Source organism: Pseudoliparis swirei, chromosome 17, assembly GCF_029220125.1.
Source record: "Pseudoliparis swirei isolate HS2019 ecotype Mariana Trench chromosome 17, NWPU_hadal_v1, whole genome shotgun sequence".
Lineage (NCBI taxonomy): Eukaryota > Metazoa > Chordata > Actinopteri > Perciformes > Liparidae > Pseudoliparis > Pseudoliparis swirei.
Window position 1 is genome coordinate 18,788,857 of NC_079404.1, and position 15,325 is coordinate 18,804,181.

General features: G+C 41.7%; 2 protein-coding genes across 2 annotated transcripts in view; one reads left to right on the forward strand and one right to left on the reverse strand.

The window, feature by feature from the left end:
- The window catches only part of fmn2a (formin 2a), a 38,066-nt gene extending 30,107 nt beyond the window's left edge, over positions 1–7,959 (forward strand). The window contains exons 14-17 of the mRNA XM_056434965.1: positions 3,055–3,106; positions 4,062–4,211; positions 6,645–6,726; positions 6,960–7,959. Of these exons, the coding sequence (XP_056290940.1) occupies positions 3,055–3,106; positions 4,062–4,211; positions 6,645–6,726; positions 6,960–6,986 (311 nt within the window). The 3' untranslated portion in view covers positions 6,987–7,959. The remainder of the gene's footprint in view (positions 1–3,054; positions 3,107–4,061; positions 4,212–6,644; positions 6,727–6,959) is intronic.
- Positions 7,960–8,038: 79 nt separating this feature from the next.
- On the reverse strand, positions 8,039–15,060 carry grem2a (gremlin 2, DAN family BMP antagonist a). The gene is made up of 2 exons (XM_056434990.1): positions 14,690–15,060; positions 8,039–9,436 (listed from the first exon to the last, which is right to left on the reverse strand). Exon 2 carries the CDS (start codon positions 9,433–9,435, stop codon positions 8,854–8,856), a length of 582 nt encoding a protein of 193 aa, XP_056290965.1. The 5' UTR covers position 9,436; positions 14,690–15,060; the 3' UTR covers positions 8,039–8,853.
- Positions 15,061–15,325: the final 265 nt, after the last annotated feature.

Consider the following 15,325-nt stretch of genomic DNA (forward strand, 5'->3'; position numbering starts at 1 on the left):
TTCTTCCTATTATTTTTTCACCCTGTCTGCTTTTCCTGTTATATATAGAGTAGAAACCCCCCCATTACTTGGCTCCTATGTACAATCCATGTGATAGCTGTTTAAACATTGCTCTCAAATTGTCAAACTTATGGTGGTGCTAGTTTACAGGTGTCATGCCAATCCAATAGGTAGATGTTGAGATATGTCTCTGGATAGATGGAAAACCTTTAGCATTTCATGGCGATCCATCCTGTAATTTCTGAGATCTTTCAGTCTAGACCGAGGTGGCTGAAAATTGCCACCAACAGCATTTTAACGGCTACCGCTCCGTGTTTGTTCTCGATTATTCCAATAAAATCCACTGAAATGTCGTCGTGTTCATCCGTCATGTCACACAGACGTGTATTTTATTTCTCCTCCATAATCCCGACATCTACAACAATATTGGGATATTGAGGTCTATTTCAAATTTGTACGCCTTAGTTTATGTTTGTTTTAACACAAGAAGCCACATGTCATTCTTTATGTAGCTTTGACCTTGGCTGCATTCAGTTGCCTACGACCAATCTATCTGAAGGACCCAGCTCACAGTTCTCTCTCCAGACTGCTTTTGTATTCAGATGAGAGTATAATATATAGCATATGTTCCTCCGTGGTAATGCTCACTGTCCATTTTCAAGGAAGTCTGCAGATGAAAGCATCTCTCCCCATGTCCACCCCTTTCCTTTCCCTTTTCTCTGTGTCTGAGAGAAATATATGGGAGCTCTCTCTTTGATGCAAATGACGAGGTTTTTCCTCTGCTGCGAGCGCCGTAACATGGACATGTGACTCGAAAGGCTCCAGACGGGATTCTTGGGGTTCCTCCACTGCGGCGATGAAAAAAGAACAACAGCCAAATGTTTTATTTTTGTTATTTCTGTAATTTCACAAAAGCCCGGGGTTAAACTGTTTCTGGCTCCACAGTTTAAACCGCTTTTGTTTATTTTCTGACCATGAAACTAACCACAGAATAACAGTGGGAGCGGACTTGTTGGAGCTTGGCTGTTTGGTCTGGCTCGATTTTCCCCGCTCGCTTCACAAATTCTCATGCATGCAGACCTTTGATGGAGTCCCTGTGACTAGCAAGAGAGCGCTGGCCATGTGATAATCTGTTTCTGATGGACATAAAGATTAGTAAGGCTGACGTCAAACCCTCCCTCCCTTTTCTACTGACGACAACTCGGATGCTTAGGATGTCACCTCATGTAGGCAGATTACAGTTAAAATCTACATATATACAGTATGGTAAAGTCACATATTAAAAAGACATTCTCTGCATGTTGTCTAACCATGTGAACATTGACTTTTCAAAAAGAGAGGACAATAATATTAACAAAATGTTTCATAGATGGAGAGAACATGCGCTAGAGTGTCGAATCATTAGGAAGTTAGCATGGAAAACAATGTTATTTTTATATAATTGCCGCTAGAAACGACATCAGGATGACGGTCGTTATCGGAATGATGTTTGAAGGGATTTCTGGCGCAGGTTACTGTAATGATTTCTGCCTTTTCCAGAAAACAACCTTCCCATGGCTGCCATTAAAATAACAATATGCTGAAATGTGATTATGCAACTTTTTGCACAATGATGCCAGAAAAAGAAAACTAACTATTTCAGCTACAGTTACTAGTTGCTTTACTAATTCTGATTATTTATACAAAATATATGATATGATAGTATATGTTAAGCTACCGCAGTTTTTAAAGTGATTTAGATTAGCGCTTTCTTCAACACCTGCAAAGTGGTGAACACGTGCATCACTAATTAGAATCTAGGGATATATTTGGAAATGGACAATACTGCAATTAATCAAATTGAATTCCGAGTAAATCATGAAGGGGAAAAGAAATCAAAGGGAGACAGAGTTGGTCTGTTTTACTTGATATTCAATATTTCCAGAAACGGTTTTGACAGCATACTGTGCAGAATTTTCCAGTTCTGAGTTATAATAAAATCTTAAAACTTTCCTCAAAGGACAAAGCAAATTCAGATATTAAGATGCTTCTAGCAAGCCCCATTCGTATTATTTATTAATTTGCCATAATTGATTGAGCCGTCGGCAGAGAGGGCACACGATCATGGGATACAGAGTCATTTGGCGCTGTGGAATGGTAAAGCCCAGTGCTGGGCTCAAAGGGTTCGTCTGAGATCTTTAGATGTGGCTCTGGCTTCAATTACACGTAGCAACCAGATATTCTGGGGATAATAGCAGAACATAGAGTCCTGCCAGGACAAATTCTCCATCCCATCTACTGTCATTTCTGTCTTGGAAAGCCATGAGGAGGCCATGGGTCATTTCGGACCATTTGACAGTTTAAGGCAGCGTCAGTTTAAAGATAATTGACTTTGAGGGGACAGATAATCTCTGTGGGAGAGAACTGGATGTCTAACCTTATAGCTTTAAGATATAGACCAGCAACATTTAAAAAAAGGAACAGCTGGATTGACTCTACTACGATATATTTAATAATCAGCATGGGTCTGAAATTTGATAATTAGTGTCCTGCAGCCTTTTCTTGACTCAGGCTGTCACATTGCACTGCTGTTCTCTTATATCATCATTTATAACACTGTTAAAATTATCCTGATGGCCTACAAGATACATGCTTGGGCCTTCTGCAAATAGATATTAATGTGTACCATGTAGTCCTACTCCTAAAGCTTTCTCTCTCTTTGCTTGCTCACACCTCTTACACACACACACACACACACACACACACACACACAGTCATCTGTCTCCATTGGAAGCAACCATGCACAAAGAAGCACTTGTTCTGCAATCTGCAGCACTCATTTGTCAGTTGTGCAACAGCAGACGATCCAACACTTAATAACCTGGTGGCACAGCACTGACCTTGGAGATGACTGTTGATTTAAGTACTGGTGACATGTGGAATCCTCCGATCTACTTGTTGCATCGTGGGTGAAAGATGTACTTTCTGATGTAACAGGAAATCCTGAATGGGTCCTAATCCTGTATTTACTTCTGCACTGCTCTTTCCTTTTATCGAATGTGCTGTCCTTTACAGCCAAAAACGAACTGGAGACGCAAGAGAACCAACTGGCAGACACTCTGAAGATGTAAGAGATTAATCTTTTTTTTTCATTTTGCTACAGCTTCTTCACCTGGGAAAAAGAAGAAAAAAAATGCACTCGCTTTGGTTTAATTTCCCGGTTTTGCATTCGACCTTTTCTCAAGCGTCGAAACATTGAGTGGCGAGTTGTTAATGCAATCCAGTTTGAAGTGATCTATTCTCACAGTAAAGAAATATAATCGTGCTACTTTGTCAATATTTAGGATCTTTGGTTCCTACAGTTACATGGAAGGTGCAGGCCGTCGTGGCGGGCCCTCGGTAGACGGGAGGCCCCATGTGCGGTGTCTGTGTTGTTTATCTAAGCGGAGCGAGAGTAGACAGCCTTGGCTCCAGGCTTCTGTTACTGCTGGCTAGGAATGTGTTCCTATAGCACACTCCAAACAAAGAGACCCCAACCTGTCCTCTGTATTGATCCACTACAAATGGTCTCCACATTTAACACTTGAACATGTGTCATCCCCTGCCATATGCACGCTTTCCTTTCGCCAGATCTGTCTTTGTCTCCTTGTTGAACATGTTATCTCTTCCCTCTCTTTCCTCACTCATGCTGAGAACAGTGTCTGCGATTATATGTACGCAAACCTACATAAAAGTTTTTTCCGCACCAGGGAGAGGAATGGCAAAGCACTGTATGAGATTTATAATTATTATTTTATTTTCATCTTGGAAGTTCATCTGTCAGAGAAACGGAATGTTTCTGCTGCTTTATGGCCAGTAATAACATTTTGTGTGCATTGTTGTGCTCTAAAGTCATCAATGATTAGCTTTTTTTTATGTAACTCTGCTATTAAATCTCCTAAAAAGCACATTCCAAGATTACGATTCATATTTTGCATATTTGCTTTGCACGGCTAAGTTTCACAACAGTTGGCGTACGTCTCTGTCTGTTTCATGTTGTAATAGTTTAGTCTTGAAGTCATTTTTGTGTCCTCTGTCCTCAGCTTCTTGGAGTTAAGTGTGTCCTTCTCAGTGAAGCCCAAGGCTGGAGAGAAAGAGGTCTCTCCCAACACGTTCTTCTCCATTTGGCACGAGTTTTCCACTGATTTCAAAGACCAGTGGAAGAAGCAGAATAAGCTGATGTTACAGGAACGGTCAGAATTTGATGTTGTTCCCTTTTTCTGAATGTGACATTATACTTACAGATATAACTGTTGAACTTATTGTTCTAAAATCCTCCGATATCAGTGGCTTATCAGTCACTGTTTCTTTGTCTTTAGGAAGGATACACCACTCTCTGACCTTTTTTTAAAATATCATTACAGATGCACCAAGGTTCCTTCCCAAAGCAAAAGTGCCCGAACCATTAATAACTTGCAGTCCATGTGTTCACTGAAGATCCTATCGGATTCATTCAAATTCATGAAGGAAAAAGAGGTTAAATGACCCAAATCGTTGTCCTCACCCCAGTAATGAAAAGAACACATGCAGCATCCAGATAGCTTCCAGTGGTTTGATGAATATAGAGATACTGCTTCATATGTCAACACAAAGCAAATTGGTCCATTATGCCAAATGAAGATTGAATTGTGATATGTATTTGTAAGAGAAGTCAAATGTCACAAGCTTTGCTTGTTCAGTAGGAAAGACTAAAAAGCATTAACTCGTTGCCCTTTGCTAGAGGCAATCGTCCCAATTCTCTCGCTGCTGGTTTTGCTTTTCGACTCCAGTGGAACTACAGATATTCATCCGTACCTGTTTGGACATGCGACTCTGCACACACAGTACCGGAGTAGTGAGCGAGCAGGATGCACGTCTGTTAGTACGAGTTGCTCCTCACTCAATGTCAACGTGCGGAGAATTTGTCTTTTTAAAGCACACATGAGTAGTGACACTGCTGGCGCTCTGCATGCAGTACTGAACTATGTGAGTGAGTCATTTCTTTTTTCTTTTTTTAAATATTTTATTAGTGTTCAGAATCTCACATACACATATTAAAATTGTTCAGATTCTTTGTATAAAGAGAAGTAAAAAACAAAAAAATAAACACATATGCGAATAAAGAAACAAAACAATATCATAGTAACAAAACTATAAATAAATAAAGCAGGGAGAAATCATTTTCTATAGTGTAAAGAAATACAGTCAGGCCATTTATCTGTCTGTGACATAGTTGCACCACTTTTGCCAGTGCTTAAGAAATGTTTCCGTTCTTTGGTTAACATGGGCTGTAATCTGCTCCATTCTGTAGATCTCTGTTACAATGTCTCTCCATGATGTAATTGTAGGACACTCTGGTAATAACCATTTTCTGGTAATAGACTTTTTACTGGCCACCAGCATTGCATTTATCAAGAGTCTGTCCCCTTTCGGCCAGCTTTGAGGTATATTTCCAAGGTACAGAATCTTAAAGTCCAAAGGGATGTCCTCGCGAAATATGTCCTGTAAAGCATTGTGTACCGCCTTCCAAAAGTTTTTAATGATGGGACAGTCCCAGAAGATGTTGTAATGGTTTGCGCTTTGGTGTCCACACTTTCTCCAGATGAGTGAGTCATTTCAAAGTAGGAGCACTGGCACTTTGACAAACCGAGATCATCGCGTCCACAAGTTTCACATTTTTTATTTGTTCGAGAGTGATGAACACTTTAAATTAAAATGCAAATCCACCCAATTACATCCGCATGGCTGATTTCCATATTCTGTCCCCCTGCCAGAATGTACAGATCCAGGAGCAGAAGGTCATGCTAAAGTGCAGTAGTAATAAACTACAATCAATTAGAGTCTATAGCTGACAATACACAACAGTTTGTTAATAAAAAGTTAACAATGGATACAAAAAGAATCGCATATATATACACTACCGTTCAAAAGTTTGGGGTCACTTAGAAATGTCTTTATTTTTCAAAGAAAAGCACTGTTTTTTTCAATAAAGATAACATTAATCAAAAATACACACTATACATTGTTAATGTGGTAAATGACTATTCTAGGTGGAAATGTCTGGTTTCTAATGAAATATCTCCAGAGGTGTATAGAGGCCCTTTTCCATCAACTATCACTCCAGTGTTCTAATGGTACATTGTGTTTGCTAATCGCCTTAGAAGACTAATATCTGATTAGAAAACCCTTGTGCAATTATGTTAGCACAGCTGAAAACAGTTATGCTGGTGATATAAGCTATACAACTGGCCTTCCTTTGAGCTTGAAGTTTGAAGAACAAAATTAATACTTCAAATATTAATCATTATTTCTAACCTTGTCAATGTCTTGACTATATTTTCTATTCAATTTTCAATTCATTTGATAAATAAAAGTGAGTTTTCATGGAAGACACGGAATTGTCTGGATGACCCCAAACTTTTGAACGGCAGTGTATATATATATATATATATATATATATACACACCAACATTACCAAATACCTCAATGACAGTAGTCTGGGTGACCCAAGATGGGTTTTTTTCTACAACATCAATTTTTTGTGGTGAAATAGTGAATTTCAGCAGCAGTGTGAATGATTATCTCCAGTTGTTTTGCTGTTGAGGTCTCCACAGGATAGCTGATGGTTGTAATTGGTGTTTCTTTAGGGTCAAATTGGCTGAAGAGTGCTTCAAACAGGCCAAAGAGAAGGCTTCCTACAGTGTGAAACCCAAGCATGCCACTGGAATGGTACGTCTTTGCACTTCTTGTCACAGTTATTATATGGTTGCGTCTGTGCTTTATGGTGTTGATGTAGCTTCAACAATATCGCCCTCTTTTCTTTCTTTCTTTTTCTTTTTTTTCTTCTCTTGGTGCAAATTGTCTCCTCCTTCCAAACACTTGTCATGGTGTCGAAGAAACAACACTCACGAGTGCCACTGCTGCTCGCTGTAAACATCTGGGGTCTGTGTTTTCCTCCACAGAAAGCAAAACTGGGTCAGAAGATCTGAAGCAAGGAACGGAAAGTTATCATCGCCCAGCCTCTTGCACAAGCACTGCCAGTACAATCCGACCGGACTCATCAGTCATTTGTCCGGCACACATTTGATTCCGGTGTTTGCTTTCAATCGATTTAGACCCGTTTATTGTGAGTTCAAAGTGGATATTACATTGTTTGAAAGTGGAATGACAAATTACATTCTCAGCCACTCTTTCAGAGCACTTGCATAATTAAATTAAACATTGCCACCAAAATACATCCTTAAACTGAGATGTTGCAAGAAAATGCACAGTGGAGTCTGACATTTGTATCCAAGCTTACTTTGTGTTTTATAAGCCACATGTAGCCTATTTTCATTTTTAGTGCAATTCCTAAGCCTAGTTTATAGAAAGGAATGAGCACTTCCTCTTTATATTTCCCTTAATGGTGACAAGCACATAATTTTCTAACATTCCTACCCGGTCGGCATGGATCACCTGCCAGACTGAAAGTGCCTTTTCGCACAGTGGACGGTCAAATCAGTGTTGGAGATCAGAGCTTATTTTTTAGACATATCACCTTTAATGTTACATGTTAAGAAGAGAATCTGTTTTACATCGGCCGAGACATGATAACCTTTCATTTAAGTTTCATCAAGCCTGCTTTAGAACCTTGTGATGATTATAAAAACTCCCATATTGTAGAATGATGTCTTCAACCAAAAAGGCCATGCATACTTAAGTCGTATGATCTGATATAAACGTCCTATTGTTTTACTCCGCAGTAACGTCAACATGCGTTATGTTTGAAGCAAACACCCTATGCAGCGAAATGTGTTTTTCCTACTGTGTGTGTGTGAACTGCCATATGCAAATGAAACAATAGCAACATGTTATGTAATGTTCATGTGCAATACCAACAATGTGTTTTGATTAAACACTTGTCATTAAAAAATAATATTTATTAAATAAAAGAAATGACATACCTTTTTTAATTTAACAATCTGCTACTGCTGACTTTTTTCATGAATCATGTTTCCATCTGTGTATTGAGTGGTAAAGAACGACACACGCGAAACACCACTGTTTTGTATGAAATAGATTTAATATACTTTTCACATATTCTTGCACACGTACATAAAATATATATACACATATATATATATATATATATACTGTATATATTGCATTGCACCTCCATTACACATGCTGCAGTATGTTTTTTTTCCTACTGGCTAGTATATTTGGCAAATGTACAGGAAACAGCCAGGCTTGTGTCCAAGCAGGTGGATTCCACTGGTCATTGCTGTGTTGCTTCATGTTTTTCGAAATCCTTTCCTTTACATCAGCTTGTGTATCATTTGGGATGTAATATAAGTCAAAGGAAAGATACAGGATAACAGAAACAATACTTATAAAACACGTTAAAACATTGTGGCAAACTGTAATTACTGTAAATCCACCTGCATATAAACACGTCTTATTACATTAATGGGGGTCACACTAGTTCTACGGTTTCTCTAAAACGCTGAATTATCAACATGATCCTTTATGATTTGTAGTTTAAAAAACTCCAAGGCGCTTTCTCTCCTTTATCGCAAAGGAATCGAATGACAAATGTAGGAATGGTCAGTTTGATATAAACTAGAAACAACCGGGAGGGGAAACTGGCTTCATGTTTCATCATCAGCGTCTCTCGGCCTCTTTCAACAGCATCAGCTTGCCAACATGGCTGCTAGTCTCTGATTAGATCATCGTTGAGCCTCTGTTTAGTAATACCAGTTCTGTGTTTCGAGGCACGGTTCGGCTCGGAGCCGGTCCTTGTTTGGCAAAGTTTGTGAATGTCTGCCTCTTGACAGATAACGTGTCGTTCAAACTTCCAAAGGCCGCCTTCGTCCTTCACAGTTTCCCGTTGCCGCTCACATCTACGGACATGCAGCGGCACTGTTTGACCCTCTGCACCTTACGGTGTCTGAACGGGGGCTGCAGATCCGGGCAGTCGAGCCGCACCGTGAGCTGCGTGATGCGGTGCGGCCTGCAGAAGGAGCAGGACTGGAACGGCTCCTGGGCCTTGTTGTTGTGGCTTTTCCTTCCGGAGCCCGAGGCTTGGCCTCGATTCTGTCCTTCGCCCGAGTTCGGCCCCATGTGGCGGGGAATGTAGAAGGAGTTGCACTGGCCGTAGCAAAAGCGGTTGACCACGGTGCGGCTGCGGCAGCCCTCCTCGCTGATCGTCTGACGGAGGGGTTGGGTCTTGCACCAGTCTCTGCGAAGGTAGCGGCGCTCCGTCACCACCAGGGCCTCTCGGCTGGAGGACAGCACCTCTGGCTTCTGCTGCAAGAGCCGGTGGTGACGTTCTGAGGACAGGTTCCCTTTGGTCTTGTGCGGGGACGGGATGGATCCCTGGGGGCGGTGCTTCTTGGTCTCTGCGGTGATGCAGAACACCCCAGCCAGGATGACTGGGATGGTTATTCTCCACAGCATTCTGGAAAAAGAGAGAGGCATATTACTATGCGCGACATTTCTGAATTGATACAATAAAACGATGCTTTCTGAAGAAAAACACTGCTGTAGAACTCAATTTCAAAATGATTCATAAGAACTGTACAATTGCCGATCATCGTGTCGCCTTCATATTTGCATTTGGGGGAATACGTCTTCCTGCTTTGCTGTCCAGCCTTCAAGGCATCATTGAGGAAATGAATCCATCACCAGGTCCCCCATTTGTCACCATCTCTGTGTCATTACTTCTATTTGCTTTCCTCTCGGCTACGCAACTCTCACAAAAATAAACAAAGCCCTTCTATCAAAGGATACACTTAAACACCGATTACGAGAAGGGGAAGTTGATTTTATTGGTCCCGTCGCCGGGTAAAATAATTAGGGCTTTGCTTACTTTAGTCGTGAACTATGCCGCAGATATGTAAACAGGCATTAGGGAGGCCCATCTGCATGTTATTAGGGGAAGAGTTGGGGAACTCTAACGGAAACCCTTTGGGAGTCCACTCTTCTTTTCTTTGGTGATATACTATGCAGCAGCACTGAACTGAGAATGACCCAGAGGGTCCACAATCAGCATAATGTAAAAGATGATTGAGATAAAGGAGTACTCTGCCATTGAGGATGGAGTATCTGCCCGTGTGCGTGCTGCCAGAGTTTCCGCCAGCACATTTTTGACCGTCACTCGAGCATCTTTTCAGCAGATGTTGCTCTTGACAAGCATCGCATGACATCAAGTCAGAGAGTGACAGGGAACCAAACTGCCTCAAGGCCATTGGCTGTGGCCGTTCACAGACTCTTCTTTGCTGTACACATTTATACGTCCCCTTTCCTGGACCTGCAACTCACTCTGACATGGTACAAATTACTTTATCACGATCCACTTACTTTTTTGCCTCTTTTTTTCTGCCTTTGACCCTGAGGTCGTGGCAGCTCTGTCCGAGCTGCACGAGATCTCAAGTCAGTATATCACTATCCCGGCAGCGCCTGGCGTAAGCTAGACAGCAGCTGTTTGTCCATTTTGCAGAAATGTAGTTTGAATTCTAACCAGACTTTTTCTTTAGGATATCAGGAGATATACATGTGTTGGAGTTACATCGACACCTGCCTTTGTAATGATTTATTGTGCACATCTGATCTCTTGTTTTTTGTTGTTTGTTTTACTGTAAGATAATTTTTTTTTTTAAACATATGGAAAGGATTCAGCGATACTTTATCGTCATAATGCAACACAGGGTTGCGCAAAGAAATGCAATTGGAGCCCATATGCTACACAATAAAAATTCCTGTATTGCATTGTTGATGCATCAGGAGGAATGCGTTCACATTAAACATTCAACATCAAGGAAACATAGTCCATCAACTCTGAGCACCAAGCATCATTGACGTCAACCCAGACTCCGCCTCCTGTGGTCCGCCCGTCAAGTGCAGCTGGATGCGGGATGCCACGATGGAGCCAGGTGTCTATAGCTATGTGTGTTTTGCTTGTTGCCAAATTAAAAAAATTAAATATCTGAATCCAGACGGAAACTGCAGCTCAGATTCCAACTTTTCTTCTTCTATACGGACACGTTTTATACATGCACACACAAGCGAGCACCCCCGCCCACGCAGGTCCATCCTAAGGTTATAATAACTAAACCGAAGACTCCCTCTGGGTCCTTCACCAACGACTGCATCAGGGAGTCATGACCCCACTCCATCTTCCACTGATCTACCTTCCATGTACACCACGGTCTCATTTGTTCGCTGCTCCTTCTCATTCCTGCTGACTTTGTATTTAAAAGCATGAGCCCCTGCTCAGGGGAACCGGCTCAGCTTCCGCGTGCAGCCTCTTGCTCTCCGCTTCCCCATCCTCCCGCTGTCCATCGTTTGAAGAGGCACCCTTTGACTCTGGCGAGCTACAGTCTGCGATGCCCCGGGGACTTTTGAAGGATGACCTGACCGACTGTGTACATAGGGCGTGACGGATGGCCGATGCAGCCAGCAGCAGCGCTCCCTCTCCACTCCCGAACCCTGCCTAAGTATGATAGTGTCGGCTCTGCTAAGCTATCCTAATCAATCTTTGCTGTGAGACAAATTGCGGGTCCGGGGCAGGGATTCATGGGCTTGAGGTGGTTAGTGGTTTGGGTTGGGAGATAGAAGGGAAGGGGGCTGAAGAGATGGTGGGGTTTGGGACAGATAGCCCACTGGGAAAAACAAAAACAACATCACTTGGGCTTCATGCGTACTACGTGTCCCCCTCCTAGAACTGTTTATCGCTCCACAAGCTGTCGCATCTGTCTCTCTCTGTCCATCTATCTGTCTGTCTCTCCTTGGTGCTCGGCACTAATCACCACAGAGTCCCGGAGACTGTGGTTATGTGTGTTGATGCTGAGGCAGAACTGAACCCGACCTTTCTGTCCGCTGAACACCAATATTGTCCACAAACACAGCTTCATATTTGACCAGAACCACAAATACTTGGGCATATGCTGCACTGAACTGTGGCGGACCTTGGTTCCAAAATTAAGCGCTAATGACATAACAAATAGCAGAAACAAATACCAGAGAGAGAGCTGAGCAAGACACAAGCCATTTGGAAAACAACTATCATCAGTGGAAACGTGTGTTTTGTTTTTCATAAGAAAATGACAATATGAAGGCAATGTTCTCTGACTGGATAACAATAGGTCTTTTTTTTCCCGTAAGTCAAAGACAGATGGAAAATAAAATTAGTCAAGAAAATCTCCAGACTGGAGTTAAGATATTTTAATTTTTTACATTTTCTCTTCTCAAACATTTGAAAAAAGACACAATAATCCATTCAAGACTTTCAAATGTGTGCACACAGATGTACTTCCACTAAACCATGTGAAACATCTTCCCAGCATGTCTTCAAAGGCAGGTTAAAACAAACAAAACCTGATGCCTCAATTATTGGTGCGTCAGAAAGTCTCATACACAGACTGGTAAGTGCAGTTAATTACAGTAGAACTGCATTTAATTCACCGTGCAGCTCAAACCTCAATCACACAAGGGTAGCTGAACACACACACACACACACACACACACACAGACTACGTGACCACACACATGTGCACACACACACACACACACACAGGATATAAAAGGGAAAGAGAGGTAAATGAAATGTTTTTACTTGGAGTCATTACAAAGAGGAACCATGTCATTATCTGCATTTGCGGATTCTTTTTTCCCAAACTACGCTCGGCTGTTGGCTCATTAACAGTTGGGGCGGCGGGGGTCTGTTTGGGGGCTTTTTCATTGTAAACGTGTCTAATGCCAATATTGCCGGGAGGCTGCTTTGGGCCGTTTGGGCAGCCATTTGTCACCACAATCCATCTTGATAATGACTAGCAGCCCATATATAATGCTTTCCAAGCTAAGTACTGGCAAGAATGTTCGGCAACTCTTTCGCCTCTGCAACATTAAGTGCTTTAGTGGAGGATGAGAGGCAATTAGAGATGCTATGATAGCACAGGGTTTCACATTTCAGATCAGGGTGACACTACTTAGCTGCAGTGATTAACATCACCTTCCATTTGCACTTAAAGTTTGTTTAAACCCTTAACATGCAGCTTTGCTCTTTTGTTTTCCCTGAAGTTTTAAAGGTGCTCAAATAGTCATGGAGACTACGTCCAGATTGTATCCAGTCTGTGGTCGGGACGGCGTAATCAGTGGAAACCGTCGTATGAGTGGAGTGTAGGGCGGCGACCATTAGCCGGCCCGTTGGGGGAGAGGTAGAGGAACTTCATTCTCAGCTTCATTCTCAGCTTCATTCTCAGCCATTGCCCCACCTTATCTTTACACTGTATTAATGAGGCCTGTAAATAACACTTTTAAGGTAGCTTTTTCACAATGTCTGACAGAATCACACTTATATTCTGTGCCAGTTTAATCCAGATTGTTTTGGTGTTATAGATGTTTACAAATGTCAGACATCTGAGCCAAATACTTTTTTATAGCTTTACCAATCCATAAAAAGTAAATTATTGTTCTGTGGGTTTAGAACAATGTTTAGTCGCTCAGCATGAGATTGCAATGACCGGTGCACCCGCAGGCCCACTGCCTGTTGAGTGGTTTAATACTTCTTAACTCAAGCCATTTTTCATCCCACACAATTATAATAATTTATTTTACCATAAAAAAATACTCACAACTGGCCCAAATGCAGCGCATACCTTGCCGATGTAATCCGTCTTCCTCCGTGTTTTTTTTACCTGTTCATGTGTAAATGTCACATGTTATTAATGGGGTTACGGCTTCCATCAAATACCAGTTGTACTCTCTTTAGAGGCTTACAATGAAGTGTTTTCTGTTGCTAAAGAAAGTGTAATGTGTCTGCGTGCTAAATCCTCTTTGACATCGGTCTGTAAGAAGGATCAGAAGGAAAAGTCCAACTCATCGCCGCACGCACACGGTAGAAACACACGCACACGTGTTCACACAACAACTTGGATATACACCACTGCACACACATCCACCGTTGATACACACAAATGAGAATACACACAAACAGAGGAAAAAGAGGAGAGAATATTTAGTACACGTGTTCTGTGTACATTAACATCCTTATCTCGCATTTCTCTCTTTTTTCGAATTCCCCGGAAAAACTAAACCGACTCTTGATCTCACTGCGATGAACACTCCAACACACTGTCATCACTCACTAATTCTCTCACTCAAACACTAAATCCCTGAAACCTGCAGCTGCTAATTATAGTAATTTGGAAGACACTTTTATCCAGAACACCTCACAGCACCTCGAAGGTGTATATTTTATTACTATGGGTGGCCCCAGTGGGTATCAAACCCTCACTGCTGGCAGAAATCCTAAATATCTGTCCAGCTACTGGTCGGATTACACGGCTCGGTGCTTCGTCATCCACAGACTCACTGAGTCACTATGTCCGTCAGTCTTTCACTGCCCACTTGTTCAAAGTGCTCACGTGGGATATGTTGGACAAGCACTCACTTATCTACACTTTTCTCAGTAAATCCAAATGGCAGAGGATAATCTCACTTGTAGAGTTACTGTGTATTCACATACGCTGCAAAGAATGCCATTAATAAAGTATTTATCATTCTGACGGTAATTAAAATGTCTTGAATGTCAGTTGTAATGTTAGTCGACATTTTTAAACACACTCAGAAAGTTATTGCAACACTGTTGAAAAAAAGCTTTTTGACCTGAGTTAAGTCGGTGTTATAGCAGTGAAAAGTATGGTTTATGTACCTCTCACCACAAGGTCGCAGCGGAACAGTAACGTGTCAAGGATGCAGTCAAGGGAGGATGTCCACCTTCAGTGGTCCTTGCGTCCGCTTCCAAGTTTCGGTTTCCATGGCAACATAATCTGTAGTATCCTGAGGCTTGTCCTTGCTCCTCTTTTTTTCTTCTTCTCCCAACTAAAGTTTTCTAAATTGTGGACTCGGATCAGTTTTCCATCCCCCTGGACAAGCGATGTCTCCGTCTAACCTTCTCAGTCTAACTTTTTGCTTTTTAGGCTTTTTGCTCTTTGGTTTTAAAGAGAAGCTCCAGATCTCTGTCACAGAAAGCCCAATACCTTAGCGTTGTGGAGACTGTCTCTAGTCTGTCTTTGAGAGTGTTTGACTCACTGTAAAGCCTGCCTTAGTTTGAATCCCCACCACCCCCTTCCCTCCTCAAAACTGGGAGGGTTTATCCTATTGGTCATTGTGTGAATCAAACCAAGCTTTCTTTCATTTAAGTCTGTATTTCTTTGTGTCTGTCTCTCTCTCTCTGCCTAGTTATATTTGTCTTTGATATCTTTTTTTGTCATCCGTCCATAATATATCAAACTATCAAAATGTCAGCTTTTCTTTTCTCTTCTTCTCTTCCCACGGTAAATGTTCT

Excerpts from the sequence above, each read along its gene's own strand:
- grem2a (XM_056434990.1), bottom strand. The coding sequence starts at position 9,435 with ATGCTGTGGAGAATAACCATCCCAGTCATCCTGGCTGGGGTGTTCTGC.